Source organism: Mesoplodon mirus, assembly GCF_964341445.2.
Source record: "Mesoplodon mirus genome assembly, chromosome: 12".
NCBI classification, from domain to species: domain Eukaryota; kingdom Metazoa; phylum Chordata; class Mammalia; order Artiodactyla; family Ziphiidae; genus Mesoplodon; species Mesoplodon mirus.
Genome location: NC_138988.1, coordinates 32,657,218 through 32,677,452, shown reverse-complemented (window position 1 = coordinate 32,677,452; position 20,235 = coordinate 32,657,218). Strand labels below are relative to the sequence as shown.

General features: G+C 38.7%; 2 protein-coding genes across 21 annotated transcripts in view; one reads left to right on the top strand and one right to left on the bottom strand.

Annotated features, from left to right (window-relative positions):
- Positions 1 to 17,616, top strand: part of CCDC66 (coiled-coil domain containing 66) — a 62,540-nt gene extending 44,924 nt beyond the window's left edge. For 12 of the 13 annotated variants that reach the window (XM_082637435.1, XM_082637442.1, XM_082637441.1 and 9 more), the window contains 5 exons: positions 12,427 to 12,920; positions 13,524 to 13,564; positions 14,377 to 14,618; positions 14,853 to 14,968; positions 16,403 to 17,616. In XM_082637435.1, the coding sequence (XP_082493561.1) occupies positions 12,427 to 12,920; positions 13,524 to 13,564; positions 14,377 to 14,618; positions 14,853 to 14,968; positions 16,403 to 16,489 (980 nt within the window). In that variant the 3' untranslated portion in view covers positions 16,490 to 17,616. Of the gene's footprint in view, positions 1 to 12,426; positions 12,921 to 13,523; positions 13,565 to 14,376; positions 14,619 to 14,852; positions 14,969 to 16,402 lie in introns of those variants that run through there. The other variant, XM_082637440.1, reaches the window with a different exon arrangement.
- A 123-nt stretch (positions 17,617 to 17,739) lies between these two features.
- The window catches only part of TASOR (transcription activation suppressor), a 50,997-nt gene continuing 48,501 nt past the window's right edge, over positions 17,740 to 20,235 (bottom strand). For 4 of the 8 annotated variants that reach the window (XM_082637425.1, XM_082637424.1, XM_082637426.1 and 1 more), the window contains 3 exons: positions 19,617 to 19,795; positions 19,278 to 19,442; positions 17,740 to 18,470 (listed from right to left, as the gene is read on the bottom strand). In XM_082637425.1, the coding sequence (XP_082493551.1) occupies positions 17,935 to 18,470; positions 19,278 to 19,442; positions 19,617 to 19,795 (880 nt within the window). In that variant the 3' untranslated portion in view covers positions 17,740 to 17,934. Of the gene's footprint in view, positions 18,748 to 19,277; positions 19,443 to 19,616; positions 19,796 to 20,235 lie in introns of all 8 variants that reach the window. The other 4 variants (XM_082637427.1, XM_082637429.1, XM_082637428.1 and 1 more) reach the window with 1 other exon arrangement.

Here is a 20,235-nt window from a genome sequence, read left to right as displayed (position 1 = left end):
TCTAGGTCCATCCACGTCTCTACAGATGACCCAATTTTGTTCCTTTTTATGGCTGAGTAATATTCCATTGTATATATGTACCACATCTTTTTAAAAAATTTTTTTTATTAGTTTCTGCTTTATAACAGAGTGAATCAGTCATACATATACATCTGTTCCCCCATCCCTTCCCTCTTGCGTCTCCCTCCCTCCCACCCTCCCCATCCCACCCCTCCAGGCGGTCACAAAGCACCGAGCTGATCTCCCTGTGCTATGCGGCTGCTTCCCACTATCTATCTACCTTACGTTTGGTACTGTATATATGTACGTGCCTCTCTTTCGCTTTGTCACAGCTTACCCTTCCCCCTCCCCATATCCTCAAGTCCATTCTCAAGTAGGTCTGTGTCTTTATTCCTGTTTTACCCCTAGGTTCTTCATGACATTTTTTTCCCTTAAATTCCATATATATGTGTTAGCATACGGTATTTGTCTTTCTCTTTCTGAGTAACTTCACTCTGTATGACAGACTCTAGGTCTATCCACCTCATTACAAATAGCTCAGTTTCGTTTCTTTTTATGGCTGAGTAATATTCCATTGTATATATGTGCCACATCTTCTTTATCCATTCATCCGATGATGGACACTTAGGTTGTTTCCATCTCTGGGCTATTGAGAATAGAGCTGCAATGAACATTTTGGTACATGTCTCTTTTTGAATTATGGTTTTCTCAGGGTATATGCCTAGTAGTGGGATTGCTGGGTCATATGGTAGTTCTATTTTTAGTTTTTTAAGGAACCTCCATACTGTTCTCCATAGTGACTGTACCAATTCACATTCCCACCAGCAGTGCAAGAGTGTTCCCTTTTCTCCACACCATCTCCAGCATTTATTGTTTCTAGATTTCTTGATGATGGCCATTCTGACTGGTGTGAGATGATATCTCATTGTAGTTTTGATTTGCATTTCTCTAATGATTAATGATGTTGAGCATTCTTTCATGTGTTTGTTGGCAGTCTGTATATCTTCTTTGGAGAAATGCCTATTTAAGTCTTCTGCCCATTTTTGGATTGGGTTGTTTGTTTTTTTGCTATTGAGCTGCATGAGCTGCTTATAAATTTTGGAGATTAATCCTTTGTCAGTTGCTTCATTTGCAAATATTTTCTCCCATTCTGAGGGCTGTCTTTTGGTCTTGTTTATGGTTTCCTTTGCTGTGCAAAAGCTTTGAAGTTTCATTAGGTCCCATTTGTTTATCTTTGTTTTTATTTCCATTTCTCTAGGAGGTGGGTCCAAAAGGCTCTTGCTGTGATTTATGTCATAGAGTGTTCTGCCTATGTTTTCCTCTAAGAGTTTGATAGTTTCTGGCCTTACATTTAGGTCTTTAATCCATTTTGAGCTTATTTTTATGTATGGTGTTAGGGAGTGATCTAATCTCATGTCCCTGTCCAGTTTTCCCAGCACCACTTATTGAAGAGGCTGTCCTTTCTCCACTGTACATTCCTGCCTCCTTTATCAAAGTTAAGTTGACCATATGTGTGTGGGTTTATCTCTGGGCTTTCTATCCTGTTCCATTGATCTATCTTTCTGTTTTTGTGCCAGTACCACACTGTCTTGATCACTGTAGCTTTGTAGTATAGTCTGAAGTCAGGGAGCCTGATTCCTCCAGCTCCATTTTTAGTTCTCAAGATTGCTTTGGCTATTCGGAGTCTTTTGTTTTTCCAAACAAATTTTGAAATGTTTTGTTCTAGTTCTGTGAAAAATGCCAGTGGTAGTTTGATAGGGATTGCATTGAATCTGTAGATTGCTTTTGGTAGTAGAGTCATTTTCACAATATTGATTCTTCCAATCCAGGAGCATGGTATATCTCTCCATCTATTTGTATCATCTTTAATTTCTTTCATCAGTGTCTTATAATTTTCTGCATACAGGTCTTTTGTCTCCTTAGGTAGGTTTATTCCTACATATTTTATTCTTTTTGTTGCAATGGTAAATGGGAGTGTTTCCTTGATTTCACTTTCAGATTTTTCATCATTAGTGTACAGGAATGCCAGAGATTTCTGTGCATTAATTTTGTATCCTGCAACTTGACCAAATTCATTGATTAGCTCTAGTAGTTTTCTGGTAGCATCTTTAGGATTCTCTATGTATAGTATCATGTCATCTACAAACAGTGACAGCTTTACTTCTTCTTTTCCAATTTGGATTCCTTTTATTTCCTTTTCTTCTCTGATTGCTGTGGCTAAAACTTCCAAAACTAAGTTGAATAAGAGTGGTGAGAGTGGGCAGCCTTGTCTTGTTCCTGATCTTAGTGGAAATGGTTTAAGCTTTTCACCATTGAGGACGATGTTGGCTGTGGGTTTGTCATATATGGCCCTTATTATGTTGAGGAAAGTTCCCTCTATGCCTACTTTCTGCAGGGTTTTTATCGTAAATGGGTGTTGAATTTTGTCGAAAGCTTTCTCTGCATCTATTGAGATGATCATATGGTTTTCCTCCTTCAATTTGTTAATGTGGTGTATCACATTGATTGATTTGCGTATATTGAAGAATCCTTGCATTCCTGGAATAAACCCCACTTGATCATGGTGTATGATCCTTTTAATGTGCTGTTGGATTCTCTTTGCTAGTATTTTGTTGAGGATTTTTGCATCTATGTTCATTAGTGATATTGGCCTGTAGTTTTCTTTGTGACATCCTTGTCGGGTTTTGGTATCAAGGTGATGGTGGCCTCGTAGAATGAGTTTGGGAGTGTTCCTCCCTCTGCTATATTTTGGAAGAGTTTGAGAAGGATAGGTGTTAGCTCTTCTCTAAATGCTTGATAGAATTCGCCTGTGAAGCCATCTGGTCCTGGGCTTTTGTTTGTTGGAAGATTTTTAATCACAGTTTCAATTTCAGTGCTTGTGATTGGTCTATTCATATTTTCTATTTCTTCCTGATTCAGTCTTGGCAGGTTGTCCATTTCTAAGAATTTGTCCATTTCTTCCAGGTTGTCCATTTTATTGGCATAGAGTTGCTTATAGTAATCTCTCATGATCTTTTGTATTTCTGCAGTGTCATTTGTTACTTCTCCTTTTTCATTTCTAATTCTATTGATTTGAGTCTTCTCCCTTTTTTTCTTGATGAGTCTGGCTAATGGTTTATCAATTTTGTTTATCTTCTCAAAGAACCAGCTTTTAGTTTTATTGATCTTTGCTATCGTTTCCTTCATTTCTTTTTCATTTATTTCTGATCTGATTTTTATGATTTCTTTCCTTCTGCTAACTTTGGGATGTTTTTGTTCTTCTTTCTCTAATTGCTTTAGGTGCAAGGTTAGGTTGTTTATTCGAGATGTTTCCTGTTTCTTAAGGTGGGATTGTATTGCTATAAACTTCCCTCTTAGAACTGCTTTTCCTGCATCCCATAGGTTTTGGGTCGTCGAGTCTCCATTGTCATTTGTTTCTAGGTATTTTTTAATTTCCTCTTCGATTTCTTCAGTGATCACTTCGTTATTAAGTAGTGTATTGTTTAGCCTCCATGTGTTTGTATTTTTTACAGCTCTTTTCCTGTAATTGATATCTAGTCTCATAGCATTGTGGTCAGAAAAGATACTTAATACAATTTCAATTTTCTTAAATTTACCAAGGCTTGATTTGTGACCCAAGATATGATCTATCCTGGAGAATGTTCCATGAGCACTTGAGAAAAATGTGTATTCTGTTGTTTTTGGATGGAATGTCCTATAAATATCAGTTAAGTCCATCTTGTTTAATGTATCATTTAAAGCTTGTGTTTCCTTATTTATTTTCATTTTGGATGATCTGTCCATTGGTGAAAGTGGGGTGTTAAAGTCTCCTACTATGAGTGTGTTACTGTCGATTTCTCCTTTTATGGCTGTTAGTGTTTGCCTTATGTATTGAGGTGCTCCTATGTTTGGTGCATAAATATTTACAATTGTTATATCTTCTTCTTGGATCGATCCCTTGATCATTATGTAGTGTCCTTCTTTGTCTCTTCTAGTAGTCTTTATTTTAAAGTCTATTTTGTCTGATATGAGAATTGCTACTCCAGCTTTCTTTTGGTTTCCATTTGCATGGAATATCTTTTTCCATCCCCTTACTTTCAGTCTATATGTGTCTCTAGGTCTGAAGTGGGTCTCTTGTAGACAGCATATATATGGGTCTTGTTTTTGTATCCATTCAGCCTATCTGTGTCTTTTGGTGGGAGCATTTAGTCCATTTACATTTAAGGTAATTATCGATATGTATGTTCCTATTCCCATTTTCTTAATTGTTTTGGGTTCGTTATTGTAGGTCTTTTCCTTCTGTTGTGTTTCTTGCCTAGAGAAGTTCCTTTAGCATTTGTTGTAAAGCTGGTTTGGTGGTGCTGAACTCTCAGCTTTTGCTTGTCTGTAAACGTTTTAATTTCTCCATCAAATCTGAATGAGATCCTTGCTGGGTAGAGTAGTCTTGGTTGCAGGTTTTTCTCCTTCATCACTTTAATTATGTCCTGCCACTCCCTGCTGGCTTGTAGAGTTTCTGCTGAGAGATCAGCTGTTAACCTGATGGGGATTCCTGTGTGTTATTTGTTGTTTTTCCCTTGCTGCTTTTAATATGATTTCTTTGTGTTTAATTTTTGACAGTTTGATTAATATGTGTCTTGGTGTATTTCTCCTTGGATTTATTCTGTATGGCACTCTCTGTGCCTCTTGGACTTGATTAACTATTTCCTTTCCCATATTAGGGAAGTTTTCAACTATAATCTCTTCAAATATTTTCCCAGTCCCTTTCTTTTTCTCTTCTTCTTCTGGAACCCCTATAATTCGAATGTTGGTGCGTTTAATGTTGTCCCAGAGGTCTCTGAGACTGTCCTCTGTTCTTTTCATTCTTTTTTCTTTATTTTGCTCTGCAGCAGTTATTTCCACTATTTTATCTTCCACCTCACTTATCCGTTCTTCTGCCTCAGTTATTCTGCTATTGATCCCATCTAGAGTATTTTTCATTTCATTTATTGTGATTTTAATCGATGCTTGATTCATCTTTAGTTCTTCTAGGTCCTTTTAACTGTTTCTTGCATTTTGTCTATTCTATTTCCAAGATTTTGGATCTTGGAAATAGGATCTTGGATCATCTTTACTATCATTATTCTGAATTCTTTTTCAGGTAGACTGCCTATTACCTCTTCATTTGTTAGGTCTGGTGGGTTTTTATCTTGCTCCTTCTCCTGCTGTGTGTTTTTCTGTCTTCTCATTTTGCTTATCTTACTGTGTTTGGGGTCTCCTTTTTGCAGGCTGCAGATTTGTAGTTCCCGTTGTTTTTGGTGTCTGTCCCCAGTGGCTAAGGTTTGTTTAGTGGGTTGTGTAGGCTTCCTGGTGGAGGGGACTAGTGCCTGTGTTCTGGTGGATGAGGCTGGATTTTGTCTTTCTGGTGGACAGGTCCACGTCTGGTGGGGTATTTTGGGGTGTCTGTGGACTTTTTATGATTTTAGGCAGCCTCTCTACTAATGGGTGGCGTTGTGTTCCTGTCTTGCTAGTTGTTTGGCATAGGGTGTCCCGCACTGTAGCTTGCTGGTCGTTGAGTGAAGCTGGGTGCTGGTGTTGAGATGGAGATCTCTGGAAGATTCTCGCCGTTTGTTATTATGTGGAGCTGGGAGGTCTCTTGTGGACCAGTGTCCTGAAGTTGGCTCTCCCACCTCAGAGGCACAGCACTGACTCCTGGCTCCTCAATTTGGGATGATTCGTTGTCTATTCATGTATTCCACAGATGCAGGGTACATCAAGTTGATTGTGGAGCTTTAATCCGCTGCTTCTGAGGCTGCTGGGAGGGATTTCCTTTTCTCTTCTTTGTTCTCACAGCTCCTGGGTCTCAGCTTTGGATTTGGCCCCACCTCTCCGTGTAGGTCGCCGGAGGGCGTCTGTTCTTCGCTCAGACAGGACAGGGTTAAAGGAGCAGCCGCTTTGGGGACTCTGGCTCACTCAGGCCGGGGGGAAGGGAGGGGCACGGAGTGCGGGTGGAGCCTGCAGTGGCAGAGGCCGGCGTGACGTTGCACCAGCCCGAGGCGCGCCGTGCGTTCTCCCAGGGAAGCCGCCCCTGGCTTGCGGGACACTGGCAGTGACGGGCTGCACAGGGTCCCCGGAAGGGGGGCGTGGACAGTGACCTGCGCTCGCACACAGGCCTCGCGGCGGCGGCAGCAACCCCAGCGTCCCACGCCCGTCTCTGGGGTCCGCGCTTTCAGCCGCAGCTTGCGCCCGTCTCTGGAGCTCCTCCAAGCAGCGCTCTTAATCCCCTCTCCTTGTGCACCAGGAAACCAAGAGGGAAGAAAAAGTCTCTTGCCTCTTCGGCAGGTCCAAAGTTTTTCCCGGACTCCCTCCCGGCTAGCTGTGGCGCATTAGCCCCTTCAGGCTGTGTTCACGCCGCCAACCCCAGTCCTCTCCCTGCGCTCCGACTGAAGCCCGAGCCTCAGCTCCCAGCGCCGCCCGCCCCGGCCGGTGAGCAGACAAGCCTCTTGGGCTGGTGAGTGCCGGTTGGCACCGATCCTCTGTGTGGGAATCTCTCTGCTTTGCCCTACCCAGGTACGTGGGGAGTTTCTTGCCTTTTGGGAGGTCTGAGGTCTTCTGCCAGTGTACAGTAGGTGTTCTGTAGGAGTTGTTCCACGTGTAGCTGTATTTCTGGTGTATCTGTGGGGAGGAAGGTGATCTCCGCGTCTTACGCCATCTTCCCCACATCTTCTTTATCGACTGATCTGTCAGTGGACAGTTAGGTTGGTTCCATGACCTGGCTATTGTAAGTAGTGCTGCAGTGAACACTGGGGTACATGTGTCTTTTTATTTTGTTTTTAAACATTTATTTAGTTATTTTTGGCTGCGTTGGGTCTTCATTGCTGTGCATGGGCTTTCTCTAGTTGCGGCGAGTGGGAGCTACTCTTCATTGTGGTGTACGGGCTTCTTATTGCGGTGGCTTTTCTTGTTGCAGAGCATGGGCTCTAGGCACGTGGGCTTTGGTAGTTGTGGCTCGCAGGCTCTAGAGCACAGGCTCAGTAGTTGTGGCACACGGGCTTAGTTGCTCCACAGCATATGGGATCTTCCCAGAGCAGGGCTTGAACCCGTGTCCCCTGCATTGGCGGGAGGGTTCTTAACCACTGTGCCACCAGGGAAGTCCCATGTGTCTTTTTGAATTACAGTTTTCTCAGGGTATATGCCCAGTAGTGGGATTGCTGGTTCATATGGTAGTTCTAGTTTTAGTTTTTTAAGGAACCTCCACACTGTTCTCCACAGTGGCTGTATCAATTTACATTCCCACCAACAGTGTAAAAGGATTGGTTCCCTTTTCTCCACACCCTCTCCAGCATTTATTATTTGTAGATTTTTTGATGATGGCCATTCTGAGTGGTGTGAGGTGACACCTCATTGTGGTTTTGATTTGCATTTCTCTAATGATTATTGATGTTGAGCATCTACTCATATTCCTCTTGGCCATCTGTATGTCTTCTTTGGAGAAAAATGTCTATTTAGGTCTTCCGCCCATTTTTGGATTGGGTTGTTTGTTTTTTTGATATTGAGCTGCATGAGCTGTTTGTATATTTTGGACATTAATCCTTTGTCAGTTGCTTCGTTTGCAAATATTTTCTCCCATTCTGAGGGTTGTCTTTTTGTCTTGTTTATAGTTTCCTTTGCTGTGCAAAAGCTTTTAAGTTTCATTAGGTCCCATTTGTTTATTTTTGTTTTTATTTTCATTATTCTAGGAGGTGGGTCAAAAAAGGTCTTGCTGTGATTTATGTCAAAGAGTGTTCTGCCTATGTTTTCCACTAAGAATTTTATAGTGTCCAGTCTTACATTTAGGTCTTTAATCCATTTTAAGTTTATTTTTGTGTATGATGTTATAGAATGTTCTAATTTCATTCTTTTACATGTAGCTGTCCAGTTTTCCCAGCACCACTTATTAAGGAGACTGTCTTTTCTCCATTGTATATCTTTGCCTCCTTTGTCATAGATTAGGTGACCATAGGTGCATGGGTTTATCTCTGGGCTTTCTATCCTGTACCATTGATCTATATTTCTGTTTTTGTGCCAGTACCATACTGTCTTGATTACTGTAGCTTTGTAGTATAGTCTGAAGTTGGGCAGCCTGATTCTTCTAGCTCCATTTTTCTTTGTGCCGATTGCTTTGGCTGTGTGGGGTCTTCTGTGTTTCCATACAAATTGTTAAATTTTTTGTTCTAATTCTGTGAAAAATGCCGTTGGTAATTTGATAGGGATTGCACTGAATCTATAGATTGCTTTGGGTAGTATAATCATTTTTACCATATTGATTCTTCCAATCCAAGAACATGGTATATCTCTCCATTTGTTGGTGTCATCTTTAATTTCTTTCAACAGAGTCTTATGGTTTTCTGCATACAGGTCTTTTGTCTCCCTAGGTAGGTTTATTCCTAGGTATTTTATTCTTTTTTTTTTTTTTTTTTATAATAGTGTTTATTTTTACTTGTTGACAGTTTGCTTTATTTATTTATTTATTTTTGGCTGTGTTGGGTCTTCGTTTCTGTGCGAGGGCTTTCTCTAGTTGTGGAGAGCGGGGGCCACTCTTCATCGCGGTGCGCGGGCCTCTCACTATCGCGGCCTCTCTTGTTGCGGAGCACAGGCTCCAGACGCGCAGGCTCAGTAATTTTGGCTCACGGGCCCAGTTGCTCCGCGGCATGTGGGATCTTCCCAGACCGGGGCACGAACCCGTGTGCCCTGCATCGGCAGGCAGACTCTCAACCACTGCGCCACCAGGGAAGCCCCGGTATTTTATTCTTTTTGTTGCAATGGTAAATGGGATTGTTTCCTTAATTTCTCTTTCTGCTCTTTTGTTGTTAGTGTATAGGAATGCAGGAGATTTCTGTTTTAATTATGTATCCTTCAGCTTTACCAGATTCATTGATTAGCTCTAGTAGTTTACCGGTGGCATCGTTAGTATTTTCTATGTATAGTATCATGTCATCTGTGAACAGTGACAGTTTTACTTCTTCTTTTCCAATTTGTATTCCTTTTATTTCTTTTTCTTCTCTGATTGCTGTGGCTTGGACTTCCAAAACTATGTTGAATAAAGTGGCAAGAGTTGACATCTTTGTTTTGTTCCTGATCTTAGAGGAAATGCTTTCAGTTTTTCACCATTGAGAATGATGTTTGCTGAGGGTTTGTTGTACATGTTGAAGTTGGGCGGGGGGCAGTGTAACAGCCAGGGCGGGATGGCAAGGTGAGAATAAAAGGTCTAGTGGTTCTTTTTAAAAAAAAAAAAAGATGGTGCCCACCATCCTCATCCCCACCCCCATCCCAAGAGTATTCCAGCAAGCCCCTAGATGTGTTAAGTTACATTCCTGCCCCTTGGACCAACGCTTCAACGTATTTTTAAATGAGCCTCTTTCACATTTGGGTGTAATCAGCTGCCTCTGCACTGGGCCCTGGGGTAAGTGAGCCCTTTAAGAGCTGTTTCTCCCTTCTGCTATAGCTTTGTGGGTCTTGTGGACATGAGCCGCATTGGTTTTCAGTGCTATATGTTTTGGGGGATTATCTGTTCTGTGCATATCTTAAAAGTGGGGGTACCCAATGTGGGGTTCAAACCCTTAACTCCTTGGGGAAAATCTCTGGGTTTTGAGTTCCCTCCCAATTGTGGGTTGCAGCACAGGGGGTAGGGTTTATGGCTTGACTGTGTCTCAGCCTCTCCCACCTGCTTTGATGGTGTGTGTCTACACACTTGCGCAATGTGTAGGAGTCGCCCAGCCAGTTCTCTGTTTTTTTCAGAGGAAATTGTTCCATATGTAACTATAGGTTCAAGTGTGTCTGTAGGAGGCGAGTTCAGGATCTTCCTAGGTCACCACCTTGAACCAGACCTTCACTTTTTAAACTAATTACCAATGGACCCTCCTGTCAGTTATTTGTGGTCTTGGGGATCCCTTGGTAACTTAAAAAGAGAAAAAAACCAATTTGGCTGGCCATAAGTTAGGAGATATTAATGTTCCTCTAGAAATATCAAAAAGCTACTCTGGAGTTGGCAAGTACTGAGCCCCAAGCCCAGAATGTCTTAATGGAAATCCATCCTCTAACATACCACTGTTTCTGCCAGTTAATTTTAGATCTTCAATACAACACCAAATTACATAATATGACAGGAAGGTAGAAGGGAATTTGAAAAGGGAAGTGGGGTAAAGCAACCTGTTTAGTTTATAAAAAAAAAAAAAACTGTTTTTATAGTTTCCTCGTAAGCTTGAAGAATGTGGTTTGGTCCCTTCTCTATGTCCAGATAAATAACAAAATTATATAAATCTTACACATCACTTAAGAGGAAGTCAACCTAAAAAAAAAAAAAGAGGAAGTCAAACTAGGTCTTTAAGACCGTGAAATTATGTATATTATCACGGGGTGACTCTAAGGCAATTTAATCAGTCAGTGTCCCAAAGTAGAATATTAAAGATGACTTATTTAAAAAGAGACTATTTTCAAAGTAGTGGATGTGAGGGAATACAGCAATAGTGCTTTGACTTTGGTGCTAGTAGCAGCTGACCTGTGACCAGAACCTAGAAGACAAGCGTTGTATAGAGGTAACTTTGAGGGGAACCTTTGGTAAAGGGATAGAGTCAGCCTGAGGTCAGCTCACAGGGAATGAGCCAGTGGGATAAGTATCCTGAATTCACTCTTTTCCCTTCCTATAATCTGTATATGAACACTCCTGACAGAAACAGAAGCCAGAGGACCCAGGAACCCATTGATAAGGTTCTTACCAGTCAACCTGCTAGGGCAGAGAGCAGGGGAGAGAAAGGAGTAAAGTGGGTCTAGAGTGGCAAAAAAGGATATCCAGTATAAAAATGATGTAGGCTGGGCAGCCTTACTAGGATTAGTCCTGGAGCAGCTCTAGTCTGGAATAACACACTTACAGCAATAATTGGACTTTTTTTTTTTAGCTAACTGTGAATTTAAAATTTTAATCATATGTGAAAAAAAGCCTTTTGAGCAACAAAGTAATTTTGTTGCTCAACTGTTGTGATAGCTGAACACATATATAATCATGAATATTACATAAATTTTAAGGAGATTTTAGATGTTTGAATGGTGAACTTTTCCTGTTTTCAAAATGGAAAAAAATAAAAGGTTATATGTGATTCAGGAATGGCCTGGAGGCATAGCATGATGGTATATGAGATACAGACATTAAAAAAGTACATGAGGACTTCCCTGGTGGCACAGTGGTTAAGAATCCGCCCTGCTAGTGCGGGGGACATGGGTTCGAGCCCTGCTCCGGGAAGATCCTACATGCTGCAGAGCAGCTGGGCCCGTGTGCCGCAACTACTGAGCCTGCGCCCTGGAGCCCTCGAGCCACAACTGCTGAGCCTGTGTGCCACAACTACTGAAGTCGGCATACCTAGACCCCGTGCTCCGCAACAAGAGAAGGCACCACGGTAAGAAGCCAACATACCGCAATGAAGAGTAGCTCCCGCTTGCCACTAGAGAAAGCCCATGCGTAGCACCAAAGACCCGACACAGCCAAAAATAAAAAAATAAAGAGTGAATCATCTGAAGTTCTGATATGTGCTGTAGCTTGAATGATCCTTGAAGGCATTATGCTGAGTGAAATAAGCTGGACCTGAGCGGGGGGCAGTTGTGCAGGGAGAGAAAAATATTGTATAGTTCCACTGGTGTAAGGAATTTAGGGTTGGGTGGACAAATTCAGAAGTGAAAAGTAAAGTGGAAGTTGCTGAGGGTTGGGAAGGAGGGTGGAATGGGGAGTTACTGCTTAGTGGGTGCAGGGTTTCTGCTTGAGGTGATTGATGATGGGGTCTGGAATTGTGTGGCATCATGAGTGTGCTTGGTGCCACTGAATTGTACACTTAAAACTGGTTTAATGGAAGACTTAGGGAAATTGGAACCCTTATGCATTGTTGGTGGGAATGTAAAATGGTGCAGCTGCTAAAGAAAACAGAATGGCATTTCCTCAGAAAATTTATAATTACCATATGGTCTGGTGATTCCACTTCTGGGTGGAGCCAGAAGAACTGAAAAAAGTAAGGTCTTGAAGAATAGCCCAAAGGTGGAGGCAACCCAAGTGTCCCTCGACAGATGAATGGATAAATAAAAATGTACATACAATGGAATGTTTTATGGTATATGTGTGTGTGTGTGTGTGTATTCAGCCTTAAAAAGGAGGATATTCTGACACATGCTACAACTTGGATGAACTTTGAGGACATTATGCTAACAGAAATAAGTCACAAAAAGAGACAGTCATAGAGACAAAGTAGTATGGAGGTTGCTATGAGCTGGCAGGAAGCGGGGGATGGGGAGTTGTTTAGTGGGTATAGAATTTTTTTTTTCAATTTTCAAACCAGTTTTAGAGGGCAGTTTTATTAATGCCTTTGAAAAAATGGTTAAAATGGTATATTTTGCATTATGTATGTTTTACCAGAATTTAAAAAAAATTAATCATCTGAAACTTTTTTTTAGATGACTTAAATGCAGGAATATTTACCAATATAGAATCACGCTGTGGATCGGTAATAGAGAGGGAAATTATAAACTGTTCATCTCCTGAGAGTCCTGCAGAATTTAATGAACAGTTTAACACTAAGAAGAACAAGCAAGAACTAGTAAGTCATGATAATGGAGCCAATTTAGAAAAAGAAAACAGTTGGTATAATGACCAGTGTAATCAGTTCACAAGAACAGAGAAACAAACAAAACATATGAAGAAGTGTCCTAAAAGGCCTGATTGGAATATAAATAAACCACTGAGACGGTATATTCCAGCATCAGAAAAGTACCCTAAACAGCTTCAAAAGCTGAGAGAAGAAAAAAGAGTAAGAAGGCAGATGGAACTGCTTCATTTGGTAGAAAGAAATAATCCTGGACACCTCTCTCAAAATAGAGTCCCTTCACCAGATGTTCTTCATTCATCTCAAGAAACTGAACCAAGTTTCAGGTGGCAGCTAGTCAAAAAGGTAAAGGTCTTCTGTCTAAAAAAATATTTTAAAGCATGTATTGAAGTTTTTAGAATGAGAATACAGTTCCACACATGCATGTTTTGACAAGGCTATTCTGAGTCTGAATAAGAGTTCTAGAAATTTGCTGTAGTTTACACCAGGGGTCAACAAACTATGGCCAATGAGCAAATCCATCTTGCTGCCTGCTTTTGCAAATAAAGTTTTTTAGGAATACAGCCATGCTCATTTTTTTACCTATTGTCTGTGGCTGGCTTCATGCTGCAAGAAGAGTTTAGAGTAGTTGCAACAGAGACCACATGGCTCACAAAGCCAAGTGTTTACTATCCTTTACAGAAAAAGTTTATACTTAAACCCTGTATAGATTAATGCTATTCTTTATTCAGATACCCATTCAAAACTCTTATAGTCCATATAGACAGAGGATAATTTACAAGGTCAGGAATTACTGGACTGGTTTCTCTGACTCTGGAGAAGTACCAAGCCTCTCCTATCCTATTATCCAGTATGTTACTCAAATATTATCCTCAGATTATTTCAACAACCACTAAAAACATTTGTGGGGACGTGTGGAAACACTGTTAACTCCTGTCTATCATTTAGGAAGAAGAACCTCGGAGAATTAGTTCTTTCAGCAAGGAAAGGTATGTTATGGCTTCCATAGCTACTTAATGCTTTCTGTGTGATATAAAATACTTGCTCAAAATATAGGTGAGATCAAGCACGTATGCATGTCTGTGAAGACAGTAACAGGAAAGTTTGTGACTTCAGGTGAATAGAGGTTTAAGGGAAAGGGCGTCTGGCATTTTACCTAGAATTTGAAGGTCCAAATTGGACTGGACCTAGGCATCCTAAGCAGGAATGTGGGTGACATTTTGTTATATTCAGACTTTAACAGTTTTGATTTTCCAGATATGTCAGCAGCGGAATAGACGTTCTGCTTGGATTGAGGGGGGAGGGAATAAATGACTAGTAGGGATAATGAGAAATTAACCAATGGGAGATTTAAAATTGTTCAAATTTTTATTCTCTGCTTTTGTGCACGAACCAACTGATTTAAGCTGTCTCTGAATGTGGTTCTAATAGCAAGTTTAGTTTAGGCGGTAAGTATATTATTTTATGGTGAATTATATCTAAGGAGAAACATTAGGTTTAAATTAACTCAGGTAGCGTTGATCCTTAGAAGCTAGTAAATTTTTCTCCCTGTTCTAGCATATATATATGCTCAGCAAGTACTAGTAAACCCCAAATTAATCCCATTTTGTTGCCCTGTTTTAGGAAATGGTATCATAGAACTCAAGCCTCTTACATATAGTGTTCCTAAAGGTGTTATAGGTACATTTAGAATAAATTGAAATGTGATTAAAGAATAGAATATGCTTATTCTAAAATAAAATACAGTTTTCCATTCATGCTTTTTAAGAAGTCCCTTATTGTGCTTTTTGGAAAAATACAGGTCTCAATCACCACCAGTTCCGGCAGTGAAAAACAGAACGCAGCAAACTCAGACACTAAAAAACAGTACTTATGAAAGAGAGAATCTGATCTCAGGAGATAGTCAAACAGAATTATCACCTGGGTTTTCTGAATCATTTCATTTTATTCCCTATGTCCGAACTAATGAGATCTATTACCTTGATCCAGATGCACCATTGTCTAGGCCTTTAACCCAGGATCCTCAGTACCAAAATCCATATGGTAAGTAAATATAAGTGTACCCCCCCAATTAAAAATCCAAATTGCCCCAAGAGAAGTAAAAAGAACTTCTCTCTTTTGGAGTCAATTATTAAAATTTTTATTGAATATTTATTACTTAAATTTTACTTGGTGCTTTCCTAGGATATAGCACCTAGGATATAAATTTATGTTATAGCATAGGGCTATTTCATATTATAAATGTATTTGAATTTTGTCATTTTTATCTGGCTTCAGACTGTGACCAAGAACAGCTTTTTGACCATCTCAGGGACCCACTTCTTAATCCAAACTTGGTGAAAAACAGGGATCGACAGCAAGCAATCCTTAAGGGACTGTCAGAACTGAGACAGGTATGAGCTCTTCCAAAGTGTGGATGTGACCATTTTCTGGTAGAGGGCTGTGTTTTACCAGTTTTACTAACATCGTTGGTTACATGACTTATGTGACTTCACCACATGTCAGTTTAATGTACAGGTGCTGATTTTTTTAAAAAACACAACTTTCCTTCTATTTCTTTCACACTGCCATCTCTGCCATCTCTAAGACTGTTTCTTTCCAGCATGAAATCATGAGACTTTTTAAATATTAAGACAACTTTATTGAATGAAAAAAGGCATACATTTGAAATGGCAAAGCATGATCAATAAGGCCCTAAAACCAAAGGCAGAAAATACAGTTATCCTTTAATTCTTAGTAATGCAGTTCACATTTTTTCAAACGAACATGTTGGCCGTGTTTGGAATAGAACTTGACACAAGTCCCAAAGAGTAATATAACTCAGTGTGAAATTACATGTATAATCTTAACAGACTACTTTTTCTCCTAGACCGATTTTGACTCATTATCTGCTCAGATAAAAATAAAATCAGGTAACACATCCAATATTTAAGGCTATAACTGTTCTCTACCAGCTGGCCTTAAAAAAAAAAGAAACACCTGTCCCTGTGCTTTAAAAAAAAAAAGACTTGCAAAACTGGTTTTGCGATTAGCTTTAATTCACAGTATACTTTGTGTATTTGGGGAAAATTGTAGTTTTAGGAGTACCCTTTCCATGTCCAGTCATTTATGAATGCCTCCTGCATTTCAAATTGTTGATTCACGTGTTGCTTAAACAATTCTTTCTGTAGAACTAGAAAATCACCCCCACTAACCCAGGATTATAAAGTGTCCCTTAGTTTTTTAAATGCTGTAGCTTTGGTTACATGCGGATTGAATTTTGTAACTCAATCTTGGTAATCACAGTGAAGATTTTACTTAAATCTCTTTTTAAAGTGACAAGGCATATTCTAGCTTAGTAGAGACAGAAGTTGTAGCTTCAGAGAAAGGAATGTGATGTACATGCACCTTCACCTATATAGTGACCGTATCTTACTTCAGCAGGGCCTTGTACTAGCCACTAAGGTTAATGCAGTCAGGATAAACACTGGATGTTAAAGGGAGACTCATGAACATTTTAAGAGCATTTGGGGAAAAGGAAAGAGGTGGTGTTCAGCCCCACAGTTAGGAGACATGGTTTTAAGAAAGGTCATTTCTATCAGTTGTATGGCTAAAAATATAATCTTACAAGTGTGATAGCTGCACAGTATCAAAGTGAGAAAGTCTGGTGTAAAAATTGAAATTTTTGAGTTGAACATGACAAAGATAAAGTTTAAGCTATGGCCAAGTAACAGCATAATACGTGTTTTCAAAGTAAATATAGTTCTGGATTAACAAGACAGAAAGGTAAAATAGGAATAATTTGCCCGTCTGCTGCACACCGTACTAACATATCAATATGATTTCAGGGCCTTCTCCAGAAGCAAAGAGAGTTGGAAACTAATCTCATGCCTTTAGCTGCAAATCAAGAAGAGAATTTTAGTTCTTCGTTTTAAATGTAGAAAATCAGATCCTTTACATTTCTCCTCCAGATTATGAAATGTGGTTGGTTGTTGCTTAACTGTATTTATCAAATAGCCTAGATTTCTTTTTAAAATGCTTATTTAAAACTTGTACATTATGTAGTAAAATGCTGTTTGTGTATATATATATATATATTTAAAAACAATAAAACAAGACACTTTTGTAAAAAAGCTTAGTATTAAAAAAAAATTTTTTTTCCTGCTCATCACAATGTGGGTATTGATCTACTTACCTTAACAAACAGTCTGGAGTTTACAGTGTCTTCCACACTTTTTACATGTAGCTTATTAATTAAAATACCACTTAGATATTTTGCTCTATAAAAAGATTTTAAAGAGTAGAACTCAAAGTTCTTTTGAGGCGCCAAAGGAAGGTCTGACATACTTTTACTAAAATAGCCTAGATTCAGTTTAGGCTTATGTGGAAATTTTTTAAGACCTTTTTTTAATGACTTCTTTTATTGTAGAAACTACAGTTTTCAAAAACATTTACAAGTTTATATTAGTAATGGAGAGGCAGTTATTAGCAATACAAGTGGATTTAAAATTTATGTTCACCATGTACTTTTATCTGTGAATTTAAAAAGTTAGCTTTAGTATATAGCACTTTAACACTTAAGTGCTTACCACCTGAAAAATATACTTACATTTTTCTAACAATTTAAAAATTTATAGCAAAGTTTGTTTCAAACTGTTTAATGCCTTTAATAACCAAATTCAGTTTCATATTTCAAAAGATAGGTTTTTAAGTCAAGGACCACACAAGCACTGAAAATTGTAATTATTAAATATTCTCAAATAAAAAAGGTTGACCAAAATTTTAGCAACAGGTGATTTTACATGGTTGTCTAAAAATAAAAAATAATGCTGCCTGGTGTTAAATCCTATATGTACATAGTTTTATCATCTAAATGAAATGGCTTTGTTCAATAAATCTTGAGGTATTGAGCCAAAATCGTGTAAATATTAACATCACTGGCTTATACCCATGTAAAAGCACTATACAAAAAGCTTAAATGCATTAGTTGATATGTCATTTCAGCAAAAGTAGCTGGGATCATTGACATTAGAGAAGGGAAAAAAAGTAAAGCCATTATAGTTCACTATCCTTTTGCAACTATCTAGTTTTATATATAAAACAGGCTTCAATTTGAAGCCAAAGTACAGATGATGTAAGTGTAAAACTTAAAAGTGCCAATATGAGATAATTCAAGTACAATATATGTTAAAAATATATATATTTATTTCAATTTTCAGATGCTTTAACTGTTACAGGCCATTGTGATTTAAATAAGAGGAAAAACATTTGCGAAAGGAAACGAAACCTTTTGTTTAGAGAATGAAGTATAAATTTAATTCACTTTTAAGAAACAGAAAAAGTTCATAACAACCTACTTTAAAAAAAGAAGTTATTGTAATTATTTCTCTTTTGAAAACGGCCTGGAAGAATCACTTTTCCACCAACTTAATGGAGATGGAGATTTCTCTCTATCCAAGTTTTGAGTATAAGCAGATAAAAAGTAATTTTCACTTTGTTGAGACTGACTTGATGAAAGGGCATATGGTGTCCCCAAAAATGTCTGATGAGTGAGAACATTAAAATGACTAAACTGATGGGACATATTTAATTGACTGTGATAAACCTGAAAGTTGCTATATGAATCCTGTTCAGCTGAATTACTGTTCTCTCCTTCAGAGCATACTATATCAATAGAAGCTCTCTCTTCAGAACCAATTTCATAAGAAGTCTTCTCTTCTAATAAACTTTTTTGCAAGTCAAGAGACGATTGCAACTCAATTTGAATATTCTTTTTTTGATCTGTTCCACGTGATCCTTTGGTCTCTTTCTCCAATATTTCTGAATGAAAATTGCTGCATACTTCTATTTGTGAGATTTCATCCCCTGAATCCAGAGACATATCCTCTTCGTCCTTTTCATCGTTTTCTAAAAGAGCTACATTTAAAAAACAAAAAGTCCTCCTCTATTGAAATACACAATTTGTTTAAGTTTTAAAATTATACACTACTCACACAATATAATGCGTCAGGGTCTGCAAGTCCACAATCCCTTAAAGCTTGGTCTTCTGCCACAAGTTCACTTAGTCACAACACTCACACTAGGTGTGAATGTCCAGATAATCCGATGCTAAAAGCTTCTGCGAAATGTGTTCACGTTTAATGTTGGGAAATCCCAACTCCCAGCTCCAAAGGGGTTAATGTCAAAACAGCATCTAAAGTTATACGGTAATTCAGTATTTGACAAGACAAATATAAAATAAAAATTCTGACATCTAGCTTCATTGGATTACTACTAAACTGGTTAGCTGTATCAAATGTTCGAACATCTCTGCTTTTCCTCAAAAACAAAAGTACATCTTTCATTTTACATAAAACCTGGAACCAAAGCAAAGGCCGTATCACAAAAGACTAAAGCTATGGATATCTCTACTACCTTGTAATTAAACTGCTTTAATTCACAACAGAAGCCAATAAAGCTTACATACCCTCAAAAAGAAAATGCCTACTCTATAGTATGCAGTCTACATTAACTCGAAGAGCTTATATTGACTACAGTATAATAAATGAGCAGATTTTGTGTATGCTAAGTAAAAGAATGATAAATGCCTTGAAACATTTCCCCTGAAGCTGAGTTTACACTGAGGTGAGCAGTTTCAAAGTTAGCATTTCATTATATGAAATCAAAGCAAAACCATTCTTTTTCTGTCTGCCTTAAAGAAAATGAAAACTACTGAAAAGTTACCTGACTGCGACTCAAGATTCTCATTAGCACCAAGCAAAGGAAGGTTTTCTTCTGTGATTGAGTTGTGATAGCCCACAAGATTTTTAAAGTTTTGCATAAAGTCTTCAGCAGTCGCAACCACTATTCCATTATCGGTATAACTGGAAAGCATCTTGATACTCTTTTCTAAATTGAAAAAAAAAAAGTTGAGTATAAAACACTTGGAAGTATAAAATGGTAAGTCCAGCCCTCACAAAATCCTTTCCTCCACATTTTCAGAAACACCCAACACAGTCCCACAAAATCCTTTCATACACATTCCTGTATTCACAGTAGAAAGCTTAAGAGCACTCTCTTTACCTGTTAAAAAGACTATGTGTCGCTGCTGTATGTTTTGAGCCTGAAGTCTGATAAGGCAATCCAATTCTGGAGCATTTCGAGTTTGTGAATCACAGTTGTGGTATGACAAAATTTCAACCAGATGTTTCTTCTGATAGACATTCAGAAGGGTCAACAGACTCAGAGCTTTAGCATTCAATCTGTGAAATTAAGTAGTTCAGTATCTGTATCTGCATTTCTAAAATTTAGTATGGATGTTTTCACTTGAAATTAAAGCCATAATTTCTCAATTGAGGCAACTAACGACAACTGCACTGCTTAGCTCACTGCCTGATGTACAGGTGCTTCTTAGTAGAGGGAGAGCAGGAATTGTGCAACCCACGGGTAACTCCAGGGGCTTTGTCTGGGTACAAAGCCTGAGGGCCAGCTATTCAGTTCAGACAAAAATCTCAACTTAGTACTTAACTAAATAAATTACACTCCTCTTCAGCTTCACTAATTTAGAACTGTAATGAAAGGTGTAAAAGGACAAAAATATAAATCTTTCCTTCAAAAAATAACATGGCTCTGAGCTATTTCTATACTTCCAGATGCAAGGCAACATGTGGTAGAAATTACGGGCTGTTGTCAGGAAGATGAC